The 27,673-nt window shown below is 39.6% G+C and overlaps 1 protein-coding gene and 1 long non-coding RNA gene across 2 annotated transcripts; one reads left to right on the top strand and one right to left on the bottom strand.

Annotated features, from left to right (window-relative positions):
- On the top strand, positions 1–27,673 carry LOC131226262 (wings apart-like protein 1). The gene is made up of 13 exons (XM_058222050.1): positions 1–660; positions 1,558–1,657; positions 5,008–5,347; positions 12,864–12,976; positions 13,824–13,952; positions 14,069–14,162; positions 14,288–14,410; positions 15,203–15,804; positions 16,967–17,247; positions 23,119–23,272; positions 25,076–25,173; positions 26,827–26,908; positions 27,228–27,673. Exons 1-13 carry the CDS (start codon positions 176–178, stop codon positions 27,309–27,311), a joined length of 2,685 nt encoding a protein of 894 aa, XP_058078033.1. The 5' UTR covers positions 1–175; the 3' UTR covers positions 27,312–27,673.
- Positions 26,472–26,916, bottom strand: LOC131226263 (uncharacterized). The gene is made up of 2 exons (XR_009161700.1): positions 26,786–26,916; positions 26,472–26,730 (listed from the first exon to the last, which is right to left on the bottom strand). It is a non-coding gene; the product is annotated as an uncharacterized LOC131226263 (long non-coding RNA).

Below are 27,673 nucleotides of genomic sequence, written 5' to 3'. Positions count from 1 at the left end.
TCAAAAAAAGCACCCAAAAATCCAAATCCTCAGCTCGTCTTCTTCCCCAAACCCCTCCCTCTCTCTCTCTCTCTCTCTCTCTCTCTGCATCTGAAAAATTTCCCATCAGACCTCTCCCAAACCCTAATTCCAGCTCCTTCCCATCAGACGAGAGGCTCCAGCTACTAGAAGGACGATGATCGTCCGTACCTACACCCGTCGGAACCGCTGCATCTCTCGAACCTTCTCCGACTCTTCTTTCGATGGCGGAGTTATGGAGGATTCTGTCTCCCAAGAATCCCTCTCTCAAGAGATCTACCCCGTCCCTTTCTCTTCCCAAGATTCCTCTCAATGGTCCCTTGATGCCGATCTCAACGGCTCTGATACCTTCTCCCTCCTTCCCCCTCCTCCTCCTCGCCCGGCCCCCGTGAAGAAGCCGTCCAAGAAGCCGAAGAACCTCCGCAGCTCTTCGTCGACGATGGTCAGGTCTTCGTCCGTGCCAACGTCGACGCTGATGGAAGCGCAGGAGTTTGGGGAGATGATGGAGCACGTCGATGAGGTGAATTTTGCGCTGGACGGGCTGAGGCCTGGGCACCCTGCGCGGGTCCGGCGTGGCAGCCTGCTGTCGCTGCTGTCGATCTGCGGGTCTGCTGTTCAGCGGCGGCTCCTCAGGGCGAAGGGGTAAGTTTAGTCATTATTGGGGGTTTTGACGGGTTTCCATTTCTTGCTATGTGAATTTGGTAATTTTGTAGTTCTTGCATGTCTGTGAAATTTATTCCTTTTTTGAATTCCCTGATATGAGAATGCGATGTTCTAAGTAATACCGTGCTCTGATGCGTATCTTTTCCTTGTGGGTATTAGCAAATCACCATAAGCTTAAGTCATTGGTTAAGGTCTTGGTATCTTTTTATTGATGCTTATTTCCTTTTTGGAATGCGAACTTGAGACAGTTTGCATTTTTTTTTCCTGATGAATATGAATTTTTGGTTCATTTTAGTTTTTGAATTTTTCATCATTATCAGAATGTGCTCTCATACCATATTTAGTTTGATATCTGCATCTTTCTTTCTTTTATAGGTATTTTCAATGCACATCATTTAATTATTTGATTTATTAACTCTCCTGATAAAGTTAACGTGTGATATTTGTTACTTTCCGTTTTTGAAATGTAAAGTGGCATGAAGTTCCAATCTTTTGGATGGCTATGGATTTTATGTTTCCTTTTGGATGACTGTGTTTGTATATTTTGTTGGATGTGTATATCTTTAATCTTGTTGTTTGCAATTTACATGCACGTGTGTCATTGGTTATTTTTCCATGATGTGGATCATCGGTTTTTTTTTTTTTTTTTTTTTTTTTAACTCTTGCAGCTAAAATTTACATCTGATATTTGCTGTTTTTCTCTTTCGATATGTAAATTTGGGCAAATTGCAATTATTAAAGAAATAACTATTAACCTCAGTTCATTTTCGGAATTTTCTTTGAAGAAGATGGTTCACTATCCTTCATTTTTTTTTCTTTGTTGGATTTTGGAGGTGCTTACTCATGAATGGTTGGCTTTTTAAAATATCATTTCAGGATGATGAAAACAATTATTGACGCTATTCTTGGTCTCACCTTTGATGATTCCCCCAGCACTCTTGCTGCTTCAGCTCTTTTCTATGTTTTGGCAAGTGATGTAAGTTTCTCGACAATCTGCATAGTAATGTAGCAATTATAGTTCAGCTCAATTTCGTTTCTATGCATCTTATAAATGTGAAATTCGGGAACTGCTAGGATCATCATCATCATCGTCATATAAGCCTTATCCCAATTAATTGGGGTCCACTACATGAACCCATTTCTGCCATACCTCTCTATCAAGGGCCATAACTTCAGTTAGACCATAGCCATCAAGTCTTAACTTACTACCTCCACCCACGTTCTTTTGGGCCTTCCCCTTGCTCTTTTAAAGCCTTCAACTTGTACCAACCCACTCCTTTAACTTGTACCTACTTGACTATCAGTTCCCACCTAAGAACTGATAGTCATGCGGTGAAAATTTATGCAACCATGAAAGTGCAAACATTTCATTCAAATTCAGTATATAGATGCTCAACCTCTTTAGAGAACTGGCCTTTTCCATGATGGTTGCTGCAGAAAATGACCTTGAAAAACCAAGTTATTTTTTAAAGTAAATAAAATGCTCCTTTACATGGTTTAGCATAAAACCCATTTAGATGCTTTCTTGTTTCGGTTGTATATATTCATTTATCGATTTAATATGAGCTTGCCAGAATGCTCAGAGGATAGCAGACACTGAAGTTCTCTAATTCTTCCTGTTTTATGAAATTCCTGTCTGATGTTTTTGCTAATCTTATGCTATATGTCTTTCTTTCCATGTGTTAAGTTCTAATACGTCTCACTTGTGAGGAGATGGATGGAGCATGGATCAAGTAATTGGTAATTTACCATTGAGATCTAGTTACTGTTAACAGAAAAGATATTCTAAGTCTTGATTGCCAAAAAAGATGATGTCAGCATTTCAGAATCTTGATTGCCTACCTTATCAGTCATGATGCTGCTTTGTAAGTCCTTCCACAGAACATGTCATTTCCAACAACTGTCATGGCCTTTCAACAGTCTGAAAAAACCTTGTCCATGCCTCTCAAGATTGATGTTATGCAAGATTTAGACATCTAACAAGTGGGAGACATATATAATATATATATATATATATATATATATATATATTATGTCTCCCACTTGTTAGATGAGCTGGTGGAGACAGTGTAGTGTGTTTGAGTAACATGTCACCTTCCTTCATAGGAACTGGTTGCATAATTTGAACCTTTGTTTTTTTTTTTCCCCCGTCCCTTTCTCTGAGTAGTTTTGGTGCACACAAGGTTCTGAATATCGGTATTGGGGGGTGTGTGAGCTGGGCCCAGAAATGATTGATATGGTGGTATCGTCTGCATTTTTTTGGATTAAATTTTTGAAAAATTATTGATAAAATAGAAAAAGTGTAAAACACCAGAATTCGTCATTTTTTGTTGTGTTTTTAACATATATTCAATGGTGTATCAGACCATTCATTGTTAAGAACGCCGTTTGTCAGCCAGGCCTGCTGAAAGTCGGCTAAATAAGCCCTAATCGAACATAAATCAAGCATGATTTGGTGGATTAGGGTCCATTACATTGAAGTATAACACATGATTTGGTGGATTAGGGTCCATTACATTGAAGTATAACACAAAGAAGAAGAAAAAACTATCTTTCTAAAAGAAGAAGAAGAAGAAGAAGAAGAAGAAGAACCTGAAAAAAAGTGATGCTTTAAACTGCATTAAAGCTTACTTCTACTATTTCCCAGAGATAGTACATTCTGCTTTGATTTCTTGAATCTTGCTCAAATCTGTGTTTTTTCCCCAAAAAATAGGCCTAAATCTAATCTAAAATGACTTTCCAAATTTTATGCTTGAAATGAAGAAATAGAGAAATGAGAGAAAAGTCGGAGAAAAAAGAAAGGCTGCCTTTATGACCGCATCGGTATCATATTGGTGCCACTGTGGCCTCTGTCGGCCGATGCCAAGGTTTTCAATAACAGTAACGGTGGCTGTAAACCCCAGCCTTATGGCCGTTATGGACGCCCTGTTACAGCTGTTATGGCCTTGAGAAGATCAAAATTATTTTCAGAGGGAGAAAATATATTGGCCATGTGTTGGACCTTTATGGGCTAATTTTGTTAGAATGGCCGTTGCAGCCCTGTATCGCATAATGGTTTCCGCCATTACCTGTTTTTTGAATATCATGGCTGATATGGGTCTTTTTTTTTTTTTTTTCCCTTTCTTCAGACGACCCAATTCTCCCCTGTATTGCGTATCAGGGGAAGCGCACTGTGCATATGATTAGGCTCATACGGCATATTGTAACAAACCATGGCATGCCCTTATGGTTTTTAAAGATCTCTTGGAAACTTTACCTTTCTCTCTTGCTTTTCTTTTTCGCTACCTTGCTGCCTGCAAAAATGAATTTCTGCCCTAATGCAACATCAGTTTTCTGTATTCATGCATGTCTGTTGCATCATTAAACAACATGTGGGCTACATCATCGTCATGATTATGGTTGGTGACGATAAATCTAATTATTTTGCTAGCTTAGGGTGCTGATGAATGCTAGGTAAGATGAATCTTGAATCCTTGTGGGAATTTCTTAGGTGACCATATTTGTTTGCACGTTTGTGCATTGTAGCCCTTTTGTCTTTGTTTTGGAGGATGTGTTGCTTCTCTCCTTCCTGCTCCCTAACTGGGCTTGGTTGCAAGTTGTCTACCGTAACGGAGTTACATTATTGCTGATTTATTCTACACCACCACCACCACCACCACCACCACCATCATTATCATTAGATGGCCTGTCCCAGTTATTTGGGGTCTGCTTTACAAATCCTGTTCCACTGACTCCAAACAGGTATTCTCATATTTGCTTGCAAAAGTTTGACCACCTACCCACCTGACTTCAATTCCCCATTTTCCAGGGCTGTGGACTGGTTGGCATGTCGCTACTAGGCAAAGTTCCATTTCACATACAACAATTGACAGAAATAATTCTAGCCAAGAATTTGTCACATCCTTTTAAATCTATCATGAACAGGCTGGTGACAGGGATATATTAAATGTCCATCAATCTTTTGAACTAAACCAGTCTGCACTTTGGCTTTATTCCGAAGGCTTGAAGTATTAAAAAAATTCTAATCCCCAATCTTGTTTGAATTTCAAACTAAATGAAATCTTGTCACCACCCATTCTATCCCATTTATAGAATCTATGTTGTGCTGTAGTGACATAATACAATGTTGGAAACTTTTGTGAACAAGGAGCATCTTGTGTGTTTGGATGTCCATACATGTGAATGTGCTTTATGTCAAATTGCCTTCAGATTTGGTAAGGCTATACATTAATAGTTATACACTACATTAAGCGTTGTTTGGCAGAAGTTTTAATTTTAGAATCTTATCACAAACTCCTTCAAGCTTATGCAACTTCATTATTTCAGGGTCAAGATGAATATCTGCTGGATTCAACTCCATGTATTCGTTTTCTTCTTAAGTTATTGAATCCACCCACATCCGACAGTATTGAGGACAAAGCACCAAGCTTTGGAGGTAAACTTCTGGCAATACGCAATGGTCCTGGCATATTGAGAGGTATGACTCAAAGATTAGATTCTAGTGCCACTGCAATCATTTCAAAAGTTCAAGAGATTCTTTTGAGTTGCAAAGAGGTAAAACCGAGCAACAGAGATGATGATGGAATCGGGAGGCCAGAGTTGAGCTCAAAATGGATATCTCTGCTGACAATGGAGAAAGCATGCTTATCTACTGTTTCTCTTGAAGGTAGAACCTGAAGCATGTTTCTTGGATAGTTTATTTATAAAAGATAGTTCTTTTGGACTCCAGATTTCTTTGACTCTTTACAATGTGAATATTGGCTAGTATAGGGACTAATCTCAGCTTTCCCACTGTGGTAATGTTTTGGGAAGTCCATGTATATTTCCACTAGGCAATCAAGACCATCCAAATGCTGCTACTTGTGGAAAGCCCTTCTCGGGCGTCTTTGGTGTGATCGGCAAATTCCTATTTCCAGCAATTAGGAAACACTTGGTGATGATAATATATCACTTTCCTTAAAGGAAGAGATTACGCCAATCCAAGGGAAGAAATCCCCAAAGCGAAGAATGTTCCTCAAAACCATTTTTGAAGCTAATGAGTTGGGGACTGCATGCATATCTCTACTCACATGGTGAAAGGTTGCTTAAAAAAGAAGCAAAGTCAGAAATTTCATTAAGGGCCTGTTTGGTTCATGGAAAGGGAAGGAAACATTGTTTCCCATGTAATTCACTTTTAGTTGTTTGTCAAGCCTTTCTTTGTTAGAATTTTTGTGAAACGCCATTTCCCACTTTCTATCTTTGTTGGAAAATAACCAAATTTTGTTTCCCCCCTACACCCGTAAGAAAGGCATTTTCCCATGATAGAAGGAAAATGGGTTTCTTAAGGGCTAAAGCCCAAGTGTGCCACCGCCCATCTTCAATTGCCTTGCATGTGCCATTGTGTCAAATGAGCCACCGCCCATCTTTGGTTATGCCTCACATGTGCCACTATGCCACATGTCTCACCATCCATCTTCTCTTGCGCCCCATGTACTAATGTGCCACCATCCATCTTCACTTGCACCCCACATGTGCTAATGTGCCACATCAAGGTGTTCAATAATGGTAACGGTGGCCATAACGGCCACCGCCGTTACCGTTACAATACGGGCCGTAACAACCGTTACAATTTTTTTTTTTTTTTTTTTTAAAATTTATTTTGTGAAAAAACATGTCTGGACTGTTATGGTCCATTACCGGTCCGTTATAGGGCTGTTATAGGCAGTTGTTATTTATTTGTTTATTATTATTATTATTATTTTCTATAGCGGCCGTTTCAGCCCCATAATGCATAATGGTTATGGCCGTTACCATTACGTAACCGTTTTTGTATACCTTTCACATCTACCACTACCACCATTTGTTCTCTTGCGCCCCACATGTGCAAAGTATGCCACATGCACCAATATGCCATTGTCCATCTTCAATCACTTCACATATGCCATATATGCCAATGGTGCCAACGTGCACAAGTGTTACCATCTAATGTCAAGTGCCTCGTGTCAAATGCGGCGATGCGTGTCTTGTGTCACACTCACGTGCCATGGCCACCTTACAAATTCAAGCACCTCATATGCTGCCTATGCTACATGTGCCACTATCCATCTTCAAGCATCCCACATATGCCATGTGGGCACATGCTAGTGACTACTTTAAAGTTTTTCCCGAGTTTTTTTTTTTTTTTGGTTTTGCCAAACAACAAATTGGAAATTAGATTCTAAACTCTTAGGGCCTGTTTGGATTCGCTGAAATGGTGGGAAAGGAAACATTTTTCTTCAGAAACCCTCTTTCTGCCATTTGGGAATGCCAAAACTGTAGGAAAGGGCGATAAAATCAGTTTCCCACGCAGCAAAAATTTCCTCAAAATCTATCTTTTATTTTCTCAACCAGTCCCTTTGGAAAGGATGTTTCCCTTCCTATATTTTCTCCCGCTCAAACTTTGTACGTGAAAAAAGCTTCTTGATACTCCGGCAAAGTATGGTAGATGATACACAGGCACTTGGAACTTGCATGCATGGAATACAGTAATTCAAAATAAACCATTCAAATTATTGGTTCCGGATTAGATGTATCATGAACCAATAATACCCTTATTGGATCGTCTGGCTAACAGATCGGTGGAAATCTATTGGACAGTTAAAAAAAAAGCAAATTCAGTGGTCCTATTTCAACAGACAAGTGTCCATCACAATGTACACCACCCGATGAATGCCCTGGATTGCTGACGTGTGTGCCAGGCCACTAATGTTAGCTGTGCAAGAGATCCATCCATTGGCTTGCACTTAAAAAAAACCTTGGCATCTCAACCATTCACATGTCTGATAGATAGGAGCTGCTTGTCAGGAGATTGCCACTCCATAGGCACATCATCTCAAAGTTAGGCTAATCCAATTATTGATCACATGATGTGGCCTTCCTGAGTTTTAGATTGCCTGAAGCTTTAGTTGTATAATGGATAAGGGAAGCCACACCAGATAGACGGAGCGGATGTCATATGAATAACATTGACCGAGTCATTTTCTTTAACTTGTCAGAGCTCATGCAATGAAAGATGGAACCTTTTGATTAACTCACATGTAAGCATGTCGATGGCTGCAATAATAGATCTTATCTTAAAGTGGGGCCTGTGTTGTATCATAAATACTTTTAGACTTGAAGTTGTGACCAAAAGAATTTCTCAAGAGAATTACATTTTGCCAAACATATGATTTGGAAACAGAACTCAATTTTCTTGAGAACATGTTGCTGATAAACAAACATGAGAAATGGTATTTCCTTTCCCACACTTTCTTGGAAACAAGGTTTCTCGGAAAATACATATTGCTTTCCGACACTTTTCACAAATCCGAACAAGCCCTTAGGAAAACCCTGGTAAAAACAAACAAGGAAAACACTATTTCCTTTCCCACAGTTTCCTGGAAATAAGGTTTCCCAAGAAACACTGTCTCCCTTCTTATGCTTTCCATGAATCCAAACAGGCCCTAAGAAGATGACAGAGTTTCCACAGGTCCGAATCAGATGAGTTTTATTATTTTATTATTATTATTATTTATTTTTATAGTTGTGTTCTATAACTTCTATTCCACCATCATTCTACCTCTATGTGTAGATATATTTATGGAACTACTGGATCCTTTTCCTTTTCTTTGTTGTATCATTAACAACACTTGGTTATCAATGAGAGAAACCATTCACAATTCTTTGTTATTTTCCTTAAAACTCTTGTGCAGCTTGAAAGTCAGTGAATACTCCGTATTTATTATAATTTATAAAAGGCATATACACAGCTTCAATCCAAAGGATTGCCACTTCCCCTTTCTTTTGGGAAGCACCTCTTCTGTTCACTTGAGAAACTTTTTCTAGTTTTGCTTTTTGGCATCCCCCAATCCCTTTACCCATTTTTCCAGAAGGTGGCACATTCACATTCTTTGCATATTGGTGTTCCTTTCACCAAGTCTGCTTGCATTCTTGCTGTGTTCTTTTGTACTTGTCGTCATCATCATCATCATGATCACTGGCATAACCTTGTCCCAATTATTTGTCTTGGCATTATTTTTTCCTCACGATTGCTAGGGAAAATTTCAATGAGTCGTGTAACAGACATCAACCCGTCCCCTGCTTGGGCTAGGGACTGGCAAGTGCAATGCTAGAACACGGAGTTTATCCACCATACCTATCATCTCTCTACATGAAAGTCCATACAAAATCTGTACATATGCTAACCTTAAGTGTGGCAAAAACAAAAGAGCAAGAGAGAATGTAACCTCATCTCCTACATCTCTTTATCTCCATCATGTACATTGCATCCCCCAATATCTATTCATGCATCTTTCAATCTTCATCTTGTATGCTCAGAAGCTAACCCATCTTCCACCTCAACTAACAATATTTACCGATCCCAACACCCATCTCTTTTATATACCATATGTCCCACAATCTCCCATCCCTGACTGGGCTATAACTAAGTGAAGGCAGGATTCCTACTGGACACGGCTCATCGATGCATTTGAAGGCCAAATACTACAACAATTTTCAGTGGACACAGCCAACAAACTGCATTGCTATCTCCTCTCCTTAATTATTTATTTTTAAGTCCATACTCTCCTCAAATCAGAGACTGCTCTTCGTGCTGGCCAATCAAATTCTTACCACTTCCCCAATTTGCAACTTGGCATGTATTCTAGATCTTGATTCCATTGCTAGTTTTTGAAAAAACCAAACAAACAAATTCAATCAATCCAAAAGGTGTCAACAAACTTGATTCAAATCCGGCGGTAGCTTCCCATCTTTACTTCATTGATTGGGCTATAAATGTGGGCTAGTGATGCAGGACAATTAATCACTCGCTTTAAAAGCTCGAACTGTTAGAGTATGACGAATTAATCCCTTTATCTCATAGCCTAGGCCCCACATCTTATGGGTTAGGACCTCGGCCGAACCCTTTTCGTGGGCCCTAAATCACATGGGCCGCCCACCCTGAGTGTATCCCCGCATCCCACGAGCTACCCCACTCGAGCCTGGTGTAAAATGCGCATTAATCACCCTTGGTAAGGAGTCTCGAATACGAGACCTCCCCCGTGGGCCCCAAATCTCATGGGTCACCCACCCCGAGTGTGCCCCTGCATCCCACAGGCGACCCCACTCGAGTTCAGTGTGAAACTGCCCTTGCATTAGCAAGCTTCCTACTGGACAAGGTACTTTGATGCATTTGAAGGCCAAATACTGTGGCTAGTTTCAATGGAAGTAGCCAACAAACTGCATTGCCATATCTTCTCTTCTTCCTTTATTATTTATTTTTATGTCCATACTCTCCTCAGATCAGAGACTAGTCCTGGTGCAGGCAAATAAATTTCTTGACACTTCCCCAATTTGTGACTCGTCCCTTACTCTAGATTTTGGTTCCATTGCCAGTTTTTAGGGGACCCATGAAAAATCAATCAAACAACCAATCAAACAAATTCAATCAATCCAAAAGGTGCCAACAAACTTGATTCAAATATGGTAGCAGCTTCCTATGTTTTCTTCTTTGACTGCTTGATCACATAGCTGTACTGACATAATTTTTTATTGATAACATGTTCTAATCTTTTCTTTTTCCTTTGTTGGCGAGCATAAAAGTCAACACATGGCCAAAAGCCATCCTCTCTATATGACCATTATAGATATAATTCTATCCAAAACGCATGTATAGGAAATCGTAAACACACTATTAGCTATTTAGCTCAATGAAAAGCCCCAATCAGTGGCACTCTATGGATCATGAAAATTTTTATTTATGAAAAACGAGATACATAGATCCACACAGGCAATAAGATGACCTAATTTAGAGTCCAACTTTATTTCACGGATTTGTTCAACAAGTTGCTTTTTTTGAGAGATCTATGTCATCAATCATCATGTGACACTGACAGTGCCCAGATTGCTACGCCTTTCGTGTAGTTGGAACTTACCTCACAAGGAATTTGCTTACCTTAGGACCATTGTAGTTATTGCTGCCATTTGCTGGCTCCCTTGTCATCAGGTGACTAACTTCCTTAACCTTCTGGCACCGAGTAGGCATCGACCCTCATATGATTCTTTCAGAGCCTTGCTAAGTGCACACGTGTGTGCAATAAAGATTGTATACACACCATGCATGTGCCAACATCTCACATATGTGTGAGATCTAACCCATCCATTAGGTTGGTTTGACCTAGGACATGTTCTTCCAAAAATGAAATCTGGTCCAACCAGCATGTGTGCCCCAATATTTGAAAAAGGTGGATGGGTTAGGAATTTAAGCCAAGTTTTTCAGACCTGTACATTTCTTTTGCAAACCGTGGCCCACCTGACCAGTGGATCAACCTGATTCATGCTGTAGGGCATCAATATAGTAGTTCCGATCTGATGGATGGATTGGATCTTGGATCTATCTTGCCATGCGGGCACATGCAATGTGTCTACATGAGCTTTATTGCGCATGTGTGTGGGCTTAACTAAGCTCGTTCTTTTATATCTTGATTTTTTATTCATTTGATCATTGCTCCTTCTAAAAGAGAGAAGGGATGGTGAATTGGAAGCGTCAATAAGAAAAAAAGGAAAAAATTGGTTTTCTTGTGGAACATACATATCATTCACATAGTACCATACTCTTAAAAACACAACTTGTTGATCAAGACATCAAAAAAAGCAGGCTCTAAATCTCCACTCATAAAGCAAGCTCGACTCATGTGACCGATGGAATTTTATAAATAAGTCACTAAAACCTTTTATAAATAGATTTCCCTATTAAATATATTATAGAACCAATTTACAATATACACCTAAAAGCCAAGCATTAAGCCAATTGGATTTATTGTAAAAAAGAAAAGACAAAAGACTCTAAACTTAGTGGTCACGTGGATCGTTTGGACTTTGGATTAAACTAAGGCATGTGTGGGACCATCCACACAAAATCAACTTCCCCTTTAGTTTCCAATCTGACAGATGCCAGGTCAAGCCGCAAGGTGGTGTGTTTTTAAATATAGTCAGAAACTGGCTTGGGGTGAATCATACTGGTTTTGCTGTATGGGTAAGTCACACTCTAGGACCTCTATTTAGGCTGTTATGTAATGTTTTTTCATTCAATGGCGAGATTAAACCCCAGAGCAGGGAATTCCCATTTCCTGCTGTTATTCATTTTTAGCGTATCTCACAGTTTGGACTCCTTGCTGAAGGAATCCATCGGAGGAGGAATTGGATGATATGATTTCGTTGCTATCTCTTGTTCAGAGTTGCGCCCCTTCTAGTGATGGGAGGGACATGTGGGTTTGGAAATGGGAGAGGACAGGAAGATTCTTGCTCCATTCTTTCTACGGGGGCGATGCACGTCCCTAGGCTGAGCCTGTCAAAAGTTCCAACCCACTTCATCTGGTTATACAAGGGGCCTTCTGCAAACTATTATTCTCAATTTTAATGTGCATGGATGATGCAAAGTTTGTGGACCACTTAATTATGCATTGTACCTTCACCAGAGCAGTTTGGGATAACTTCTTAGGTGCTTTCGGTATTTCTGGGTGAATGTTGAGTTGATTAGGGCCGTATTTCTGATGTGGCATGGGGATGGCATGGGCCAAAAAGGAAGGAAAATGGAAACTCTCTTCGTGTGGTTTATGGGCCATTTTGGCGGAGAGTAATACTTGTTTCTGAACTGGAGTAGGTTTTAGAAGGGCAAAGCTGGATGAAATGCCATGTTCCTCTTCTATTAAGGCCCTTGCCAATTGCACTTTAGCTTCTTCGATCTCTTGGTCTTGTGTTGTGTAATTTTGGTGAAGACTCTTCGACTATGCCTTTATGCAATGAATCTTTACAAAAAAAGAAAAAAAGAAAAGAAGAAGAAGAAGAAGAAAAGCTCAAAACGATTATGAGGCAGCATCCTGCACTTCCATTTTTTTTTTTTTTTTCTTTTCTTTTATTAGGGTTCAGCTTATACATCTTCTTGCCTAACCAAATCTTAGAAGCATTTTTTTTTCTTCTTCGGTGTCATATTTGTAGACTACACATGCTAGCTGCTTGCTCACATATATCATATATGGTTGGTTGAAGATACTTAAAAAATTCAGATTACACATGCTAGATGCTTGCTCACATATATGGTTGGTTGAAGATACTTAAAAAATTCACTGTTTTGTAGTAGATAATATTTCTTCTGCCTTTGTTAATAACCATTGCCGTGTAATTTTCAGATACATCTGGTATTGTGAGAAGGGTTGGGGGAAATTTTAAGGAAAGATTACGAGAACTTGGAGGACTTGATGCAGTCTTTGATGTTGCTGCAAGTTGCCACTCTGTTATGGAGGTGAGCCTGTATGTTGATTTGATCTCATCTAAGACATGCATGATCAAAGCATCTTGAATGTGTAAAGTGGAGAGCAGTTATATGTCATTACCACGCAGGAATTAGAAATTTGCAGATTAGATTGTACGGATTATTTACATCTCTGTTATATACTTTACTTTTGACCAGTCCCTATGGTATATACTTGGATTGTTTTTATCCCATAACTAGCTTAGACAAAGAAATGGAGAAGTTATATAAATCATTCTTTTGCTAGGAAGCTTCACTTCTGTAATTTGAACTGTGGGGCTGTTGTTTAGGTTTGTGAATCAGTTTTGTCCCTTTTCTTTTCACAATATGTGACCCAGACCTATATGGCAGTAACAAGTCCAACACATAACCCTAGATTTCTGTTTACAAATTTATTTTTCATCCAAGGCTACTCAAAAGACTTGCCTCGGGAAATGTTTGGTGCAAGGATAAAATAGAAGTTAAAGAGTCTCTTATTTTTCTTGGGCGGGACGTGTAACTTTTCTGGCAGGTGTTAGAATATATTGTCTCAATCCCACTGACTGAAAGTGCACAAGTGGCAATTCTTCTTATTCTTAAGTCTGCTTGGAATGTTGCTGTTTGGAATTTTTTTTTGGGTATCAAGTTACTCTATTGATGGAGCTTAGGCCTCAGGGAGTTTAGGATATAGATATAATGGTTAAGTTGTATCCTGCTTCGGGAGTGTTATCCCTTGGAGTCCTCCAGCATGTGTTTTGAAAAGATGGTATCTTTATTGCTGTCTTGGGAATACAAGCCTAACAATGTTTAGATGCTTTCGTGGCTGCTGGTTAAAACGTGCACATACATTTGCTTTCAGGGATGGTTAAAACATGGTTTCCCTTCCTTTCGGGAGTCAAAAGATGATGCAGCTTTGCGAAGTGTAGTACTGCTATTAAAATGTTTGAAGATCATGGAAAATGCAACTTTTCTGAGTAAGGATAATCAGGTACAAGCCAAATGTGCATTCTTGGGCTTTCGAATTTCTACTTCTCATTTGGGTAAAATTAGTGCATATTGATGTTGAAGATCTACTTTTTAACCCATGCACATTTCTTTTGGTAGAACCACCTGCTTGGTATGAGTGCAAAATCGGATAGAGAAGGATTGCCCATATCTTTCGTTGGCCTCATTATAAGTGCCATCAAAATTCTTTCAGGTCACAGAATATTGCAAGCCTTTTGTTTTCATATGGTTTTGGTGCTAGGTTTAACAAGTTATTTCAGAAATCGCATTCTGTCCTGGTATGCTGCCTTAACTGATGATGCTTGTTATTGCTTATAGGTCTTTCATTGCTTCAAAATTCATCCTCCATTTCCAATGATAAGAAGTCAAATAATCTCTTGGGTGGGGTCAAAGCTCAATCTAGTCCTGCTTCTGAAGTTCAGTTACAAGCAGTTCATAAAGGTTCAGAGCAGTTATTTTATTTTATTTTTATGTTTGGCTATTTCTACATGACAATATGATAATTTGATCAGGTAACTGAGCTCTTTTGTAAATCGTAAGATAACTGGTTGAACTGTTGAAGTGAAGTGCAATACATTCTTATTTCCATAATATACATTAGAGTTGAAGTCTATGTTGGTAATTGATTCAGCGTACTCAGATTGTTATCGATTTTTTATTTTTTTTTTGCTTTTATTGTCTAGTTGGTGTCATATCATTTTACTAATGGGAGTACCATTTTAGGTATCCCTGTTTTTCATGAACTTTGTATCGATTTGTGTGATTGCTAAAATTTGGAGTCCAAACTTGATTTAGTGTAAAAAAATTCAATTTTCAAATGTAAAGCATGTCTTTCCATCGTTTTGAGCTGGAAACTCATCACCACCACCACCACCACCACCATCATCATCTAAGCCTTGTGTCAATTCATTGGGGTTGGCTACATGAATTCTATTATGCCATTCCACTCTGTCAAGGGCCATAACTTAAGTTAGAAAGTGTTTCAAAAAGGATTTCTTTTACTAATGAACTATCTCATAAGAAGCTGATGCCAATTAATTGGAGTAAGGCTTAGATGATGATGATGAACTATCTGATAATAATGGTCGTTTTCTAATTGGAACCAGGGATGGTTTCTGGCTTGTCATTGCTCGGTGTGAAGCCTTGGTGATAGTTCCCACCCATCGGGTAGTATTTTTACTATATTTTTTTATGGGGGATATTTGCAGACATTCATCTGTCTTACATCTTCAGGTGATCGGAATGGTATTTCATCTAGCAATTCTATTGGGGGTTGCATCATGAGGGCCTCGCTTATCAATAGCTCCAGACTATCACTAAAACGTCAAAGATTGTCTACTTCCCAGTCAGAGTCGTCTATATCTGGTTCTGAATCTACTACCACGTCTGGTTCTGATGTTTATCTCACAATGAAGGGAGACAATTCCCTTGGACCAATCTCATGTAATGGAACATTAAGAGGTTCAAATCGAGGAACCTCCACGTATGCTAATGGATCAAAGATGGATTCTGTTCGCTTGGGTAAGAGGCCTCATTTGTCAGGAGACGATAAATGTAAAGCTCTGGAGGATAGCCAAGATCCATTTGCATTCAATGAATTCGACGACCCAGAACCCACTAAGTGGGAGGTGCCATCGACTAAAAAAGCACCTCGAGCTCACAAAAGCAGGCTAATAAACAGAGAACTGGAGGATGGGCATGATCTCCAGCTTGTAACTAGCAACTCTGATCCAGTCAATGAAGTCACCCAACATTCTGTTGGGGCCTCTTGTTCATCTGTTGCTGAAGAAGAAGATTCCGGACTTCTGGATGATTGCCTTCTTACTGCTGTCAAGGTATTGCTTTTCTCAAAATTATCTAGCATATTGAGAAGTATTAAGCTTTTATACCTGCTGTATTTATCACTGTCGAGGGGGTTCTTGGGACTTTCTTCTGAAGGCATTTTGTCAGTTGTGGTTCTCTTGTTTTAACTCTGGTTCAGTTAGAAATGTATTCTCATGATATCAACACCTTGTTAAATATATGAGGTATGAACTCATAACTATGTGATGAATACCTAGACTATAGTTTCCATGAAAGGTATTTTGGTTGACATTAGTGCTGTTATTGGAATCTGCGCAGAATGTATTTTAGAATTGACCTCTCCAAAACTCTGCTGAATGTAACATCCAGAATGTATTGTGTACTAACTGTTCCTGGTCCTACACAATATTGTATTATTTAAGAATATATAAACAGTAAGTGTTGAAATAAAGGCCATACCAACTCAAAATAATTCTCATGCTAACTTCCCCTCCTCAGTGACCTCCTGTAAATACCTATTATATCATAATGTCTGAGTCACTATTTTTGGGGAATGGGGAATGGCATCGCCAATCCTGAAAGAGATGGAGCATAATTAACTGACATAATGCTTTTGCTCGACCATTCTTGGGAAACTTGATTGTTTGTTGCAGGAGAAGGGCTGCACTGTTGTGTTTTTCCTTAGTTGTAGGATCCTTCTCTCTCTCTCTCTCTCTCTCTCTCTCTCTCTCTCTCTCTCGCTTTGGACACAGCGTGCTGCTCCTGCTTCCTAGCTGTTTGTACTTGACAACATTTTGAAACAGATGGTTCCCCGCTCCCACACCTGCTTTGCTTCTTTGGTTCTTTGTTTCTGTTTTAAAGAAACTTAAAATCAACAAGATTGCTACTCTGTTCCTCTTCTTCACTCTCTCAATGGTCAACCACTGCAAGTCTAGTTCAGTTTCAGTCTGCTCTACCTTTCGATAGATGCTTCCATTTTATAGCTGAGACTGTTACATAAGAGTAAAATGTTCACCTATTAGTTTTACCTCCAATTCCTGATTGCCAGTTTTTTTTTATTTTTTGGCTATTTATTTTATCGTCTTATATATCCTTATTTATTAAATTCAGCAGGGACCCACTTCAGTATATGTGTGTCATGGTAGAGCATGGAATTGAATTCTCGAAAGTTTTAATTTATTTTCCTCTTTGCAGGTTCTGATGAACCTAACAAATGACAATCCTGATGGCTGTCAGCAAATTGCTGATTGCGGAGGACTGGACACAATGGCTGCCTTGATCATTGGTCACTTCCCATTGTTTGGCGCGTGCCTATCTACAAATAATCAAATGAAAGAGAGCATCTCATTCTCTAAAATTGAAAGCAATGATCCTGATAATCAGAATGGCAAACATCTCGCAGATCAAGAACTTGATTTTCTAGTCGCTATTTTGGGCTTGCTTGTGAACTTGGTGGAGAAGGACAGTCGAAACAGGTTATCTAACTGTCTATTCTTGCCACTTTTATTTATTTATCTTGAAGCTCTCTTCCCTAGAAAACTGCACCAACTTGTTTAATGCTAATTGATTGACATTTCTGGTTTAATATAAACTTAAACTTGTTCCTTTTTCCATTTAAATATTGGTTTACTTGTCAAAACCTGAGAGCTACACAATTGCACTCTTCTTTGTGCATCTACTGCCTAATGCATTGGTGTCATCCTGTTCTTGCCATGTTCTGTTTTTGTTGTTGAACCTTGATTAGGGATGTGGGGCCTGAAATTATTATGGATGGAAGATCCCAGATAACATAAATCAAGTAGGTGAGAAGGGATATGGAGACTTATTTAGTTATTGGGAATAGACCTTAGTAGGATTGAGTGATGGCGGACGATGTTTGCCTTGAAAACAAAGTTGAGTATGCAAGACTATAGTCAAGTTCTACAAGGATAAGTTGACTAGTGAAGGGCAGGTTACGCTGCGGCTTGATAACCTATCCTTTAATCATTGATATGGATTAGATGCAGCTCTTGAGAGGCCAGTCTCGGTGTTTGAAGTTAAAGAAGTGGTTGGAGAGTTAGGGTGGGATAAAGCTCCAGGGCCGGACAGTTTTCTCATGGCATTTTTTCAGGAGTTTTGGATGGTGTTGGGAGGGGATGGTGCGGTTCACAACAGAGTTTTTTGGGGGTGACCGTTTAGCATTTGAGTTGGGGAATTCCTTTTTAGCGTTCATTCCAAAGGAGGGGGTATAGAGCTTGGGAGATTTCAGGCCAATCATTCTAATAGGAAGCCCATATAAGGTTTTAGCTAAGATTCTTGCAATTAGATTCCATGTGGTTCTCTAATTGTGTTTCATGTGTTTTAGTGATGCAGAGTCGATAAACCACTTCTTTATTCATTATCCGCTAGCTATGTAAATGTGGGAATGATTCTTGGGAGTGTTCAAGATTGCAGCATTAGAATGGCCGGTGGGCAGAAATAGAGTGCTCACCATTGAAAATCTCCAAAAGAGGTCAATGATCATCCCTAATGTGTTTCATGCGTCTTAGTGACGTGGAGTCAATAAACCACCTGTTTATTCTGTCCACTAGCTATGTCAATGTGGGAGAGATTCTTGGGGGTGTTCAAGATGCGATGGCTTTGGGAAAGATGGAAGGATTTTGTGGAGGCTATCCTTATTGGTGGGTCTTTGGGCCATCTGTGGTGAAAGAAATAATCAGTGCTTTAGGGACAAGAGCAGGTTGGTTTCTTCGTTGTTCGAGCGGGCTAAGGCAAATATAATACAATGGGCTTCTAGCCTGAGTATTTTCTATTGATTGTTGCTCTTAGCCTCCTTTTGGGACTTTGTCACTTTTGTGCGCCTTTGTCACTCTTTTGATAGATAGGAATGATTTGTGACGCTAGATTCGGAAAGATGACCCAAAATAGCTTGAACACGGCTATTGTGATGTTTAAGGCTGATGATGTTGTCACATTAGACCATCTGATTTCACTGATGAATAAGCAGTTCATTGGGATTTTATATGAATCTAGTTCACATATTTTCCTACCGTTTTTGTTTAAATGCAGAATCCGCCTTCTCAATGTTTTCAAATGAGCTACCGTGCTACTGTTGATTCTGTTCAAGAATTGCCCCTTGGTCTATAAACTGTAATTACAACTTTTTTTTAAGGAGTAGACTAAGAAAACACCTCTCAATGTTGCCATTTGGCAAAAGTACCTTACAAATTTTGGGAGGTGGCAGCATAGACATTGGGAGAATCCGGCAAAGGAATTGGGTTTTGTTGGCAAAATGGTGGAGGTTTTATATTGAGCAAAACATGTTATGGAGGAATCGCCGTTAAATATGGTGAGAGGGAACATGGTTGGACACCAGGTGGGTGATGAGGGGCAAAAGATCATTCGTAGGGAAAGCCAACTCAAGCTTTGGAGATTTGACCGAGCGGGTCAGTAAGGTCTTCACAAAAATGGGTGAGATGGAAAGTGGGTGATGGTGGTAGAATCCACTTTTGGGAAGACAAGCGCATTGGAGAATATATGCTAGATGAGAAGTTTCCTTGTCTCTACAGTCTACACTCTAGCTATGTGAAATTCTTATGTAAAGGATCACTATGCGATATTTGGTGACAAGGTAGTGTGGTCAATTCAATTTTGTTGCGAGTGTAGTCAAAGGTGTCCTAGGCCTGCGACTAGGCATTTTGGGCCATCTGCTCCTTGATTGGGCCCTAGGCGAGGTGCTATCCCCAGGCTTAGGCATCAGCCTAGCGCTAACGCCTAGGTTTGTGCTGCCACCTCCATAATGTTATCATGCACCCTTTTGGATACCTCTCAAAGACTTTTTTTTTTTTTGGTTATATTGAAACCCATTAAGATTGGAAAGATGTCTTATAAATCCCCTTGGAGCGTAGTTTTCAATTTCTCTTACATCAAAGCTTTCACTTAAGAAAAATACCTCCTTGCCCAAATTACTTAGATTTCTTATGAACTCATGGGATCTTCTTTATTTCTTTCTTCTATTGGTGTTTTAAGCAGAACATTGGTCCTCTTTAAAGCAATTTGAGTTTGCATTTGTGCCATACAAGAGATAGATGGTGAATTGGGGATTTTAGCAGAATTGGAAAATTTAGCTAACAGGATTTGGGGATATTGAAAATTTGGATTTTTAGGGTTTGGAAAATGTTGGAATTTTAGCAAAATTATGCTTTTGGGTTGGGGAATTTGGGAGACTCAAGGAAATTAGGAAAATTTGGGTTAGGATATAAGGAAATTGGAAATTTATGGTCTAGAATTGGGGGAATCTTTGAAAAATTGGGGATATGGGGCCTTTTGAGCTAAGAGAATTTGGGTCAGGATCCAAGGAAATTGGAAAATCATGGTTTAAAATTGGGGGAATTTTTGAAAAATTGGGGACATGGGGCCTTTTGATCTAAGAGAAATTGGGAATTTTATGAAATAATCGTTTCTAGCCGGAATATTATGAAATAATTGTTTCTAGGGTTGGGAAATTGGGTTAATTTGAAATTCTATAGTTCTTTAGATTCATTCTAATATCTAGGTAGATGTAAGTTTTTGGAAGTGGTTTCTTTTTTAAAGGATTTTTGAAGTGGTTTCTAACTATCACTATTTAAAAATGTGTAATAACTTTATAATTGGTTTTATTTGTGTTAAGATTAGTTTTAGAGCTAAAACTATTATAAAAAATCAATTTATATCTATATATCACATATATGATACTGCTATAAATTTATGAAAAAAATTGCACTTGGAATCTCAAGGCATGCGCCTAGGTGTTCCAGGGGCTGTTGCACTTAGGGTCTACCTAGCGCGTATAACTACACTGGACTTGCAACTTTGGGGCATGTGGAATTTGCGGTGGTATTTGATCTTCTTGATCTCTTGAATGGGGCTATCCTCCTTCGAAGGGGATAATCAGGTGTGGTTGCCCTGTCCAGAGAGAATTTTGCTTCAAAGTACCTAAAGGAACTTTGTCCACCAACATCCTAGAAACTGCGGCTGGAGAAAGCATGTGGGACTTCTCCTCTGCTGTGGGCTGAAGCTCTCTGTTGGGTCACTTCCACGTCGACAAAAAATGCAATGGTATACCTCCATTATGTGCTTTGTGTGTAGAATGGATCTGGAGCTGGAGGAACACCTCTTTATTCATTATGAAGTGGCGTGGTTTATTTGGGCCATTTTTCTCTCTCTTTGAAATTGATTGGGTTCTCTCGGGATCGATTGTGGCGGTCATGGGTGTTTGGAGTAGCAGGCCATTTAACCTAGAGGGAAAATCCTAAGGAGAATGCATCCTTATGCAATTTTGTGGGGAATTCGGGAAGAAATCAAAAGCATATTCAGCATATCTCTCTAGAAAATATCAAGTCATCCTTGGCAAGTATGGGTAGAACTTAGAAGGATGAACCTCTGTGCCATCTTGTCAAAAAGGGGTTTTGGTCCCCTCCAGTTTGTTGGAAGCTATATGGGTGGGAGCTCTATGGGTTAAAACCAGGAGCGTCCAACATTGGGTAGTTCTAAAGGATGAATATGGTTAAGTTCACCTTTTCAGACGGGGAGGGGTTGACAATCCAAACAGTGGAATTTTTGGCTGTTAAAGTGAGGTGGGAATTTTTGATAAACTAGTAAACGGGTCCTTGATGGTTGAGGGGGGCTACTTCCACAATAGAGCTTTGGGAACATGTGCTCTCTTGGAGTCTCACATTTATTTTTGTGAAACTTAAGAGACTACATTTTGAAAAGACATGGGGCAGTAGATAAGAGAGGAGAATATTTTCTTCACCTCTCTGTACTAGGTCTTATCTACAGACCACTTGTTACTACTGATAAGCTCAAAATAAATGCAAATGAAGTCTAAAAGATGCACCATTACTCCAAGAATACGGTGCACCACAGGACAACTGAATATGTGTATACTCACACTCAGATACACTGCAAAACACGCGCACGAAGACTGCTCTAACGACTTTAAATGCTCTTCAGCTCAGATCTGGATAACTTTAAATGCTCTTAACCTCAGATCTGGATCTGTGGAAATTTCTTTTCATCAAATCCCTAGAGAAGCATATCATTTTTGCTTAATCTCTTGCTATGAAGTGGTCCATAGATCTCTTTGTATGGGGGACGCTTGTCCATTGTCTTGATGGATCTTGTATTCGCTTTCCCCCCTGTTTTTCTTGATAAAATATGTCGATTACCTGCAAAAGAAGGAACACATCTCAATCACAAAGTGATACAGTAAGCTTCTTGCACATGAGGACAACACCTTGATTGATCTAGACCATCCATGCATGCCCATGAACACAAGTCGCTCTATAAAGATCATATAATCTTACCATCAATGTGGAAAGACAAATCCAATTCTCTGTACTAGCTTCATTACCTGTGCACATCCAGAATGGCACGAGAACCCTTGCCTACTTCTCAGAGCAACCAGGTGTCGTTGCGGCACGTCACTTCTGGGGGATGCCAACCCTTACCCATTTCTCACTGCACCTGGGATCCGATACAGTGTATCGCTTATAGGGAACACCTAGCATGAGTTTGGAATGTCGTATTATCTGGATTTATGATGGAAGTTATGGCATAAGTTTGACACCAGATGCCAACCTGACGCAACCATCCTTTATAAGGGCTTGGGACCAGCAATGTGAGCACAAAGCGCCCACAGTTGCTATGTAATAGACTATTTCATAGGTTGATTACAATAAACCGCTATCTAATAGTCTATTACATAGGTTGATTGCAGTCTACAAGTGTAAGATATTTTTGCCATGGAACGTGGGTAATTGCCTATATTTTATTTTAACCACCATTTTCAGGCTCTTGATCTGGCAGTTGGAATAGCTTGATTCAAGCAATTTTCTGATCTTGGGCAAAACAACCTGGGACCCTCTGGGTGGACAACCCATCGTTCTGCTACACCAGTCTTGTCATTTTACTACAATTTTCTATTTGGGGTGTTACCTTTTATTTATAGGTATTTTTATTAGGATAATTAATTTAAAGAATATCAGTTTACATTTTACTAATATTTTGTTTTATCACTCAATTTTTATCTTATTTTTTGTTTACTTCATTAATAAATACCAATGGTAGTATGGTTGATCAGAAATTTCTTTTATACTGGTTGTGCACAATCTTGCTTGGGTTGGTTTGACCAAACACATTACCACGCCTATTCCATGACCAGTCCGGTTTCCAAAAATTCAATTGAACAGATATCCTTGCTTGAGACACTATGCTTTGAACAATCCTAACTTTATTTCCAGCCTCATCAAATGGGGATACATATATGTGAAAGAAAACCTGGTCTTGTTATTATGTACAACTCACACAAAGGAATTTTTTTACAGATCTCGGCTTGCAGCAGCCAGTGTTCCATTACCCAGGTCAGGAGGAGCAGAGGGAGAAGAGAACAACAGGGATGTAATTCCATTACTGTGCTCCATATTTTTGGCCAATCAAGGAGCTGGTGAGGCAGCTGGAGAAGGCAGGCAGTTAGAATGGGTAAGTTCTTTGTATTCTGAAAATTTTGACTGTGCGGTTTGAACTTAGCTCCTCCAACTCAGAAGATGTGATGCCAATTACATCCACTCTTCCCATATTGAATACGGATTATTTTCTCATTGTTATTTTTCCATCTACTGAGGAATATTACCTAGGTGGAATGAAATTGGTGTTCTGTGACAGTGATTTCAAGTCACTTGAGATGCTGACATGCTCGTGAAAATGTTAAAAGATGAATATATCCAGAAAGAGGGAATGCTAGATAAAGCACCTAAGATATTACAGAAAGGAATGCGCTAGCCTGACTTGCGTAGTCATGCTGAAAGCGTTACTTGCGCTGAGGGCTACGTAGGGCAAAAATGCATCAGATCCACCTTGTCCACAGGGTGCACTGTCACATTTCACCATGGATCCTAAAAATCGGTCCAATCCAAGACTTAGTTGGGTCACACCCATAGGGAACAATGAAAAATCCATGTCCATACAAAAGTGATGCAGGCATTTTCGATTTCGTAAAGGACCCTGAACATTGACATATATGTAATACTACATGTTGATTCAAATAACTATACATTAATAATTAATTTTGAGTATTTGTATTATTGTGTGGAGATGTTGGTGAATCTGACTTTAGAGAGCCCTGTTTGGCGCTGACCTGTGTCCTCAACCAAATTTGATACATTGACATGCTTATCTTTATCAATACACAGCTAAAAGCCTGTATGTGCCATACCAACATAGAAAATACCAAGTTACTGTCCAGGACATGGGGATTCTTCTGCATGTATAATGTGGCGGTGTTGTAATACATCGATACAGGTATCATCATTGGATAATGCATGGCTTAACAGTTTTATATTGTGTCATTTTGTCCTTTTCTGAGTGCATTACCAATTTTCTCATGGATTTGTTTTTTACACACCACATGGGCACTCGAACCTAGAACTGTTTTGAAACACACTCTTGTCTACCACTGAGCCATGGGTTGGAACCCCATTTTCTCAATGAATCGACGTATTGGATGGCATATCAATCTTTGTACGTGTCCTGGACTATTGGGAGTTTTTGGTCCTCTCTGCTCCCTGCATCTGGTTCTATATCTGCTATCCCTATCTAGGATCATAGGCTACTTGAGATGTTGACTTCGGGCATCACATTCTATGATCTATCTTTTCCTGTTGGCTGTGAGTAGGGTTACCAAAGGGGTGGACCTGAGTTGATTTTGGCTTAGATTTTGATCTGATTGGCTGGGACTCGGTTAGTTTTGGCTTCAATTTTGATCTGAATGGGCCATGCCTGAGTTGGTTTGGGCACTGATTCTGATCTGATCTGCTGGGCCTGTTGGCTCGGCATGTTCAACATTCTGATTTATTTAACCCAGGTGCAGCAGCCCATTTGCAACTGTTTGTGAATCTGTCCTGTCAGGTGGATGAAACATCGGAAACACCTTGGTCGAGATCTGTACCTTGGCAATGAGGTGATAGTCAAAATTAGAAAAGAGATAAGAAGCCGTAAGGAATTGCCTACTTTTTGAAATGGATCCATCCATGCCTGAATTGATGGATTTGTGAAAACATTCTTCAGGGACGAGTCTGTATCTCAAATGGACAGTGCTATATGTCACTGATCTTGATGTTGCAAGTTCGGTTTGAGCTTTACCATTGAAAGGGAATGAATGTGATAGCTATGCTTACTGAAATCGGGCAACCATTCAAAACTACAACTATTTTCTGTGTTTGAAGAGACAGGCACACTGCTAATTGGAAACTAACATGCCTTTGAATCTGTTGTTGTGTTCCACAGGATGACGAGGATGCTCTTTTGCAAGGAGAGCGTGAAGCAGAAAAGATGATTATCGAGGCTTATGCAGCGCTTCTACTTGCATTCCTTTCAACAGAAAGGTTTGCATTATATCTTTTGTTTTTGTGGGTCCTGTTTAGGCAAGGATGGATCTTGAGGTTTTTGCAATCTTTTTGAATCTGAAAGGATCGGAACCCAAAATGATTGGACCTTTGGTTAATTCGAAGGGGCTGTTTGGATTAGGTCAAGTGTCTTGACAATCGATCCATGGTCATGTTATCAGGGCTAAGTGTTCTGTTCGTTGTTTATCAAACCTTCTAGAAAAGGGAGGAAGGATGGATGATGGCACATGTGGGGCGCTTAATATGGATAGCGACACTTTTTTTTGAAAGATGGATAGAGGCACATTGGCACATGCATGTGCATATTTAACAAAAATGTGAGCATGGACACGTGCCACATTTTTAGGTGCTTGTAGATTAAAGGTGGCACGTGTGTACGTGGGGTGGTTGAACTTGGATAGTAGCATATGTGGCACATTGGATCATGTCCCGCATGTGTACAGATAAGAGTGTTCCTCATGTGTGCTGAAACTGTAAAGCCTTAATGATTAAGGAGTCCCACTTCTTTGGTAGAGAAAACCAAATCATGCTTTAATGGTCATGTCTTGGACAAGATTAGTTGTCCAAAAGTGCCTAGGTTCTTGTGCATAAGAGGGCCGGCAGACAATGTTACACGGACATTTCTACTTTATAGGATTTTGCTATGCCGACCCTTGGGAACACTTGGACGCTCCTTGACACCACACGATACGCTAAAATTTATATGGACAAAGTGTCCTAATGATGTTATCGGAAAGTGCTGCTTGTTGGACACTTTTTAGTGAGGTGTCTAACCAATGTTCTGTGCAAACATTTCATTTCATTTCATCTTCTTTGATCCTTTTTATTTTTTCCCTGCTTTGTAAATTTCTTTTGTCAAGCCGTAGGTGTCCCACTCTTAACCTCTGAGCTTGCCTCCATTCTTTTGTTCTTGAAGAAAAACTACCTACAAGGACTTTGAACTTTATCTATATGTCTCTGTTCATTTTCCATTATATGTACTATAACCCCTATGGCAAAGAAGTACAAGCTTTGTTCTTTTTGTTTCGGTTCTGATATTTTTTAACAAAAGGGGTAATGTTCATAAAAACTTCTAGTTCTTGATATAGTTATCTGTGATTTCTGATGTTTTCTTAATCAATTATCTGTTAGTTTAAACTACTAGTAATTTGTTTCTATTGGAATCATGTAAATATTCTTTCTAATTTCTTTCACCTTTATTGTTTTATTTAATTTTATTACTATTAAAGTTTGTCCTTTTTTTTTTTTTTTGGTTGTTGTTGCAAGTGTCCCTATGCTTTTAATCTTTTTTTATTACTTAAAATTGCCATGCTGGATACTTAAGGACATTTTGGCACTTGGCACCCATGCCACGTGTCTAGGTAACACTGCTGACAAACTATGGACATGTACTTTAGTCCCGACTGCTTCTCAATGACATACATTTGACCAAATCCAAACTTGCCCCAAAGTGTTTCCGTTTTTCAATGGGTTTCTGTCTCCTGCTTGAAACTCAAGTGGATTAGGGTAATTGAATCTCATTTGATCAGAGCAGCCCTCCGGCAAATGGGCCCACAGTTGTTTTTTTTTTTTTAATTTCCATTTTGATTACATGTAGCATTCCTGCTTAATGACACACTGTTACTGCAACAGCACCGACATACGCGAAGCCATTGCTTGCTGCCTACCAGACGGCAAGTTGAGAGTTCTTGTACCTGTCCTTGAGAGATTTGTGGTAAGTTCCAAGGGTGTAAACTGCATTGGGAAGATTCTTGAGAATCCAGAATCCTCGTGTAGCACGTGTTCGAGATCTAGTTGTTCATCAGCCAGACCCACTGCAAAGATGCCTGGCATAAAAAAAAGGGCAGTCTGCTCATGAGGGGGGCCCATCCTTTTACATAAGGTGGGGAATGCTCTGCCTGATGAATGGAGACAGCCTGATTTTTGGGCCAGGCATGCTCACAGCAGGGTCTGATGGTCGATGAATGGCGCAGATATCATACACGTGTTCTGAATGTTCACCTGGTTGGCTAATAATCAATTTTTACTTTCAGGCATTTCATTTGACCTTGAACATGATATCGCCGGAGTCCCACACAGCTGTCAGTGAAGTAATTGAATCTTGTAGAGGGCCTTAAGAAGGGAGGACATTTTGCATCTGTACAGCTTTCCCCCCGTCTCTCTCTTGTTCGACTTCGTACTCGAGAAGTTGATTTCCACCGGAGCCTTGCAACCGGAGTCAGGATGGCGGCTGCCATGACTGCACCAGAATTGGGACTGACCACAAGAGGGGTACTGTAACATGATTTTTTGTTTTTCCGGTCATCTTCTTTTACATTATTTTTTTCCTCTCTTCTGCATTGTAACATGATTTTCATTGCATGGTGCTTCATCTGATGTTGAATGCATAGTGATGTATAATACGTACAGGGCCCCACGTGACCCAAGATTTCTCAGATTAATCAAATATATATCATCATTTCAAGTGAATAATCTTTCA

The sequence above is a fragment of the Magnolia sinica genome, chromosome 14 (assembly GCF_029962835.1).
Source record: "Magnolia sinica isolate HGM2019 chromosome 14, MsV1, whole genome shotgun sequence".
NCBI classification, from domain to species: domain Eukaryota; kingdom Viridiplantae; phylum Streptophyta; class Magnoliopsida; order Magnoliales; family Magnoliaceae; genus Magnolia; species Magnolia sinica.
This window is presented reverse-complemented; position numbering and strand designations above follow the sequence as displayed.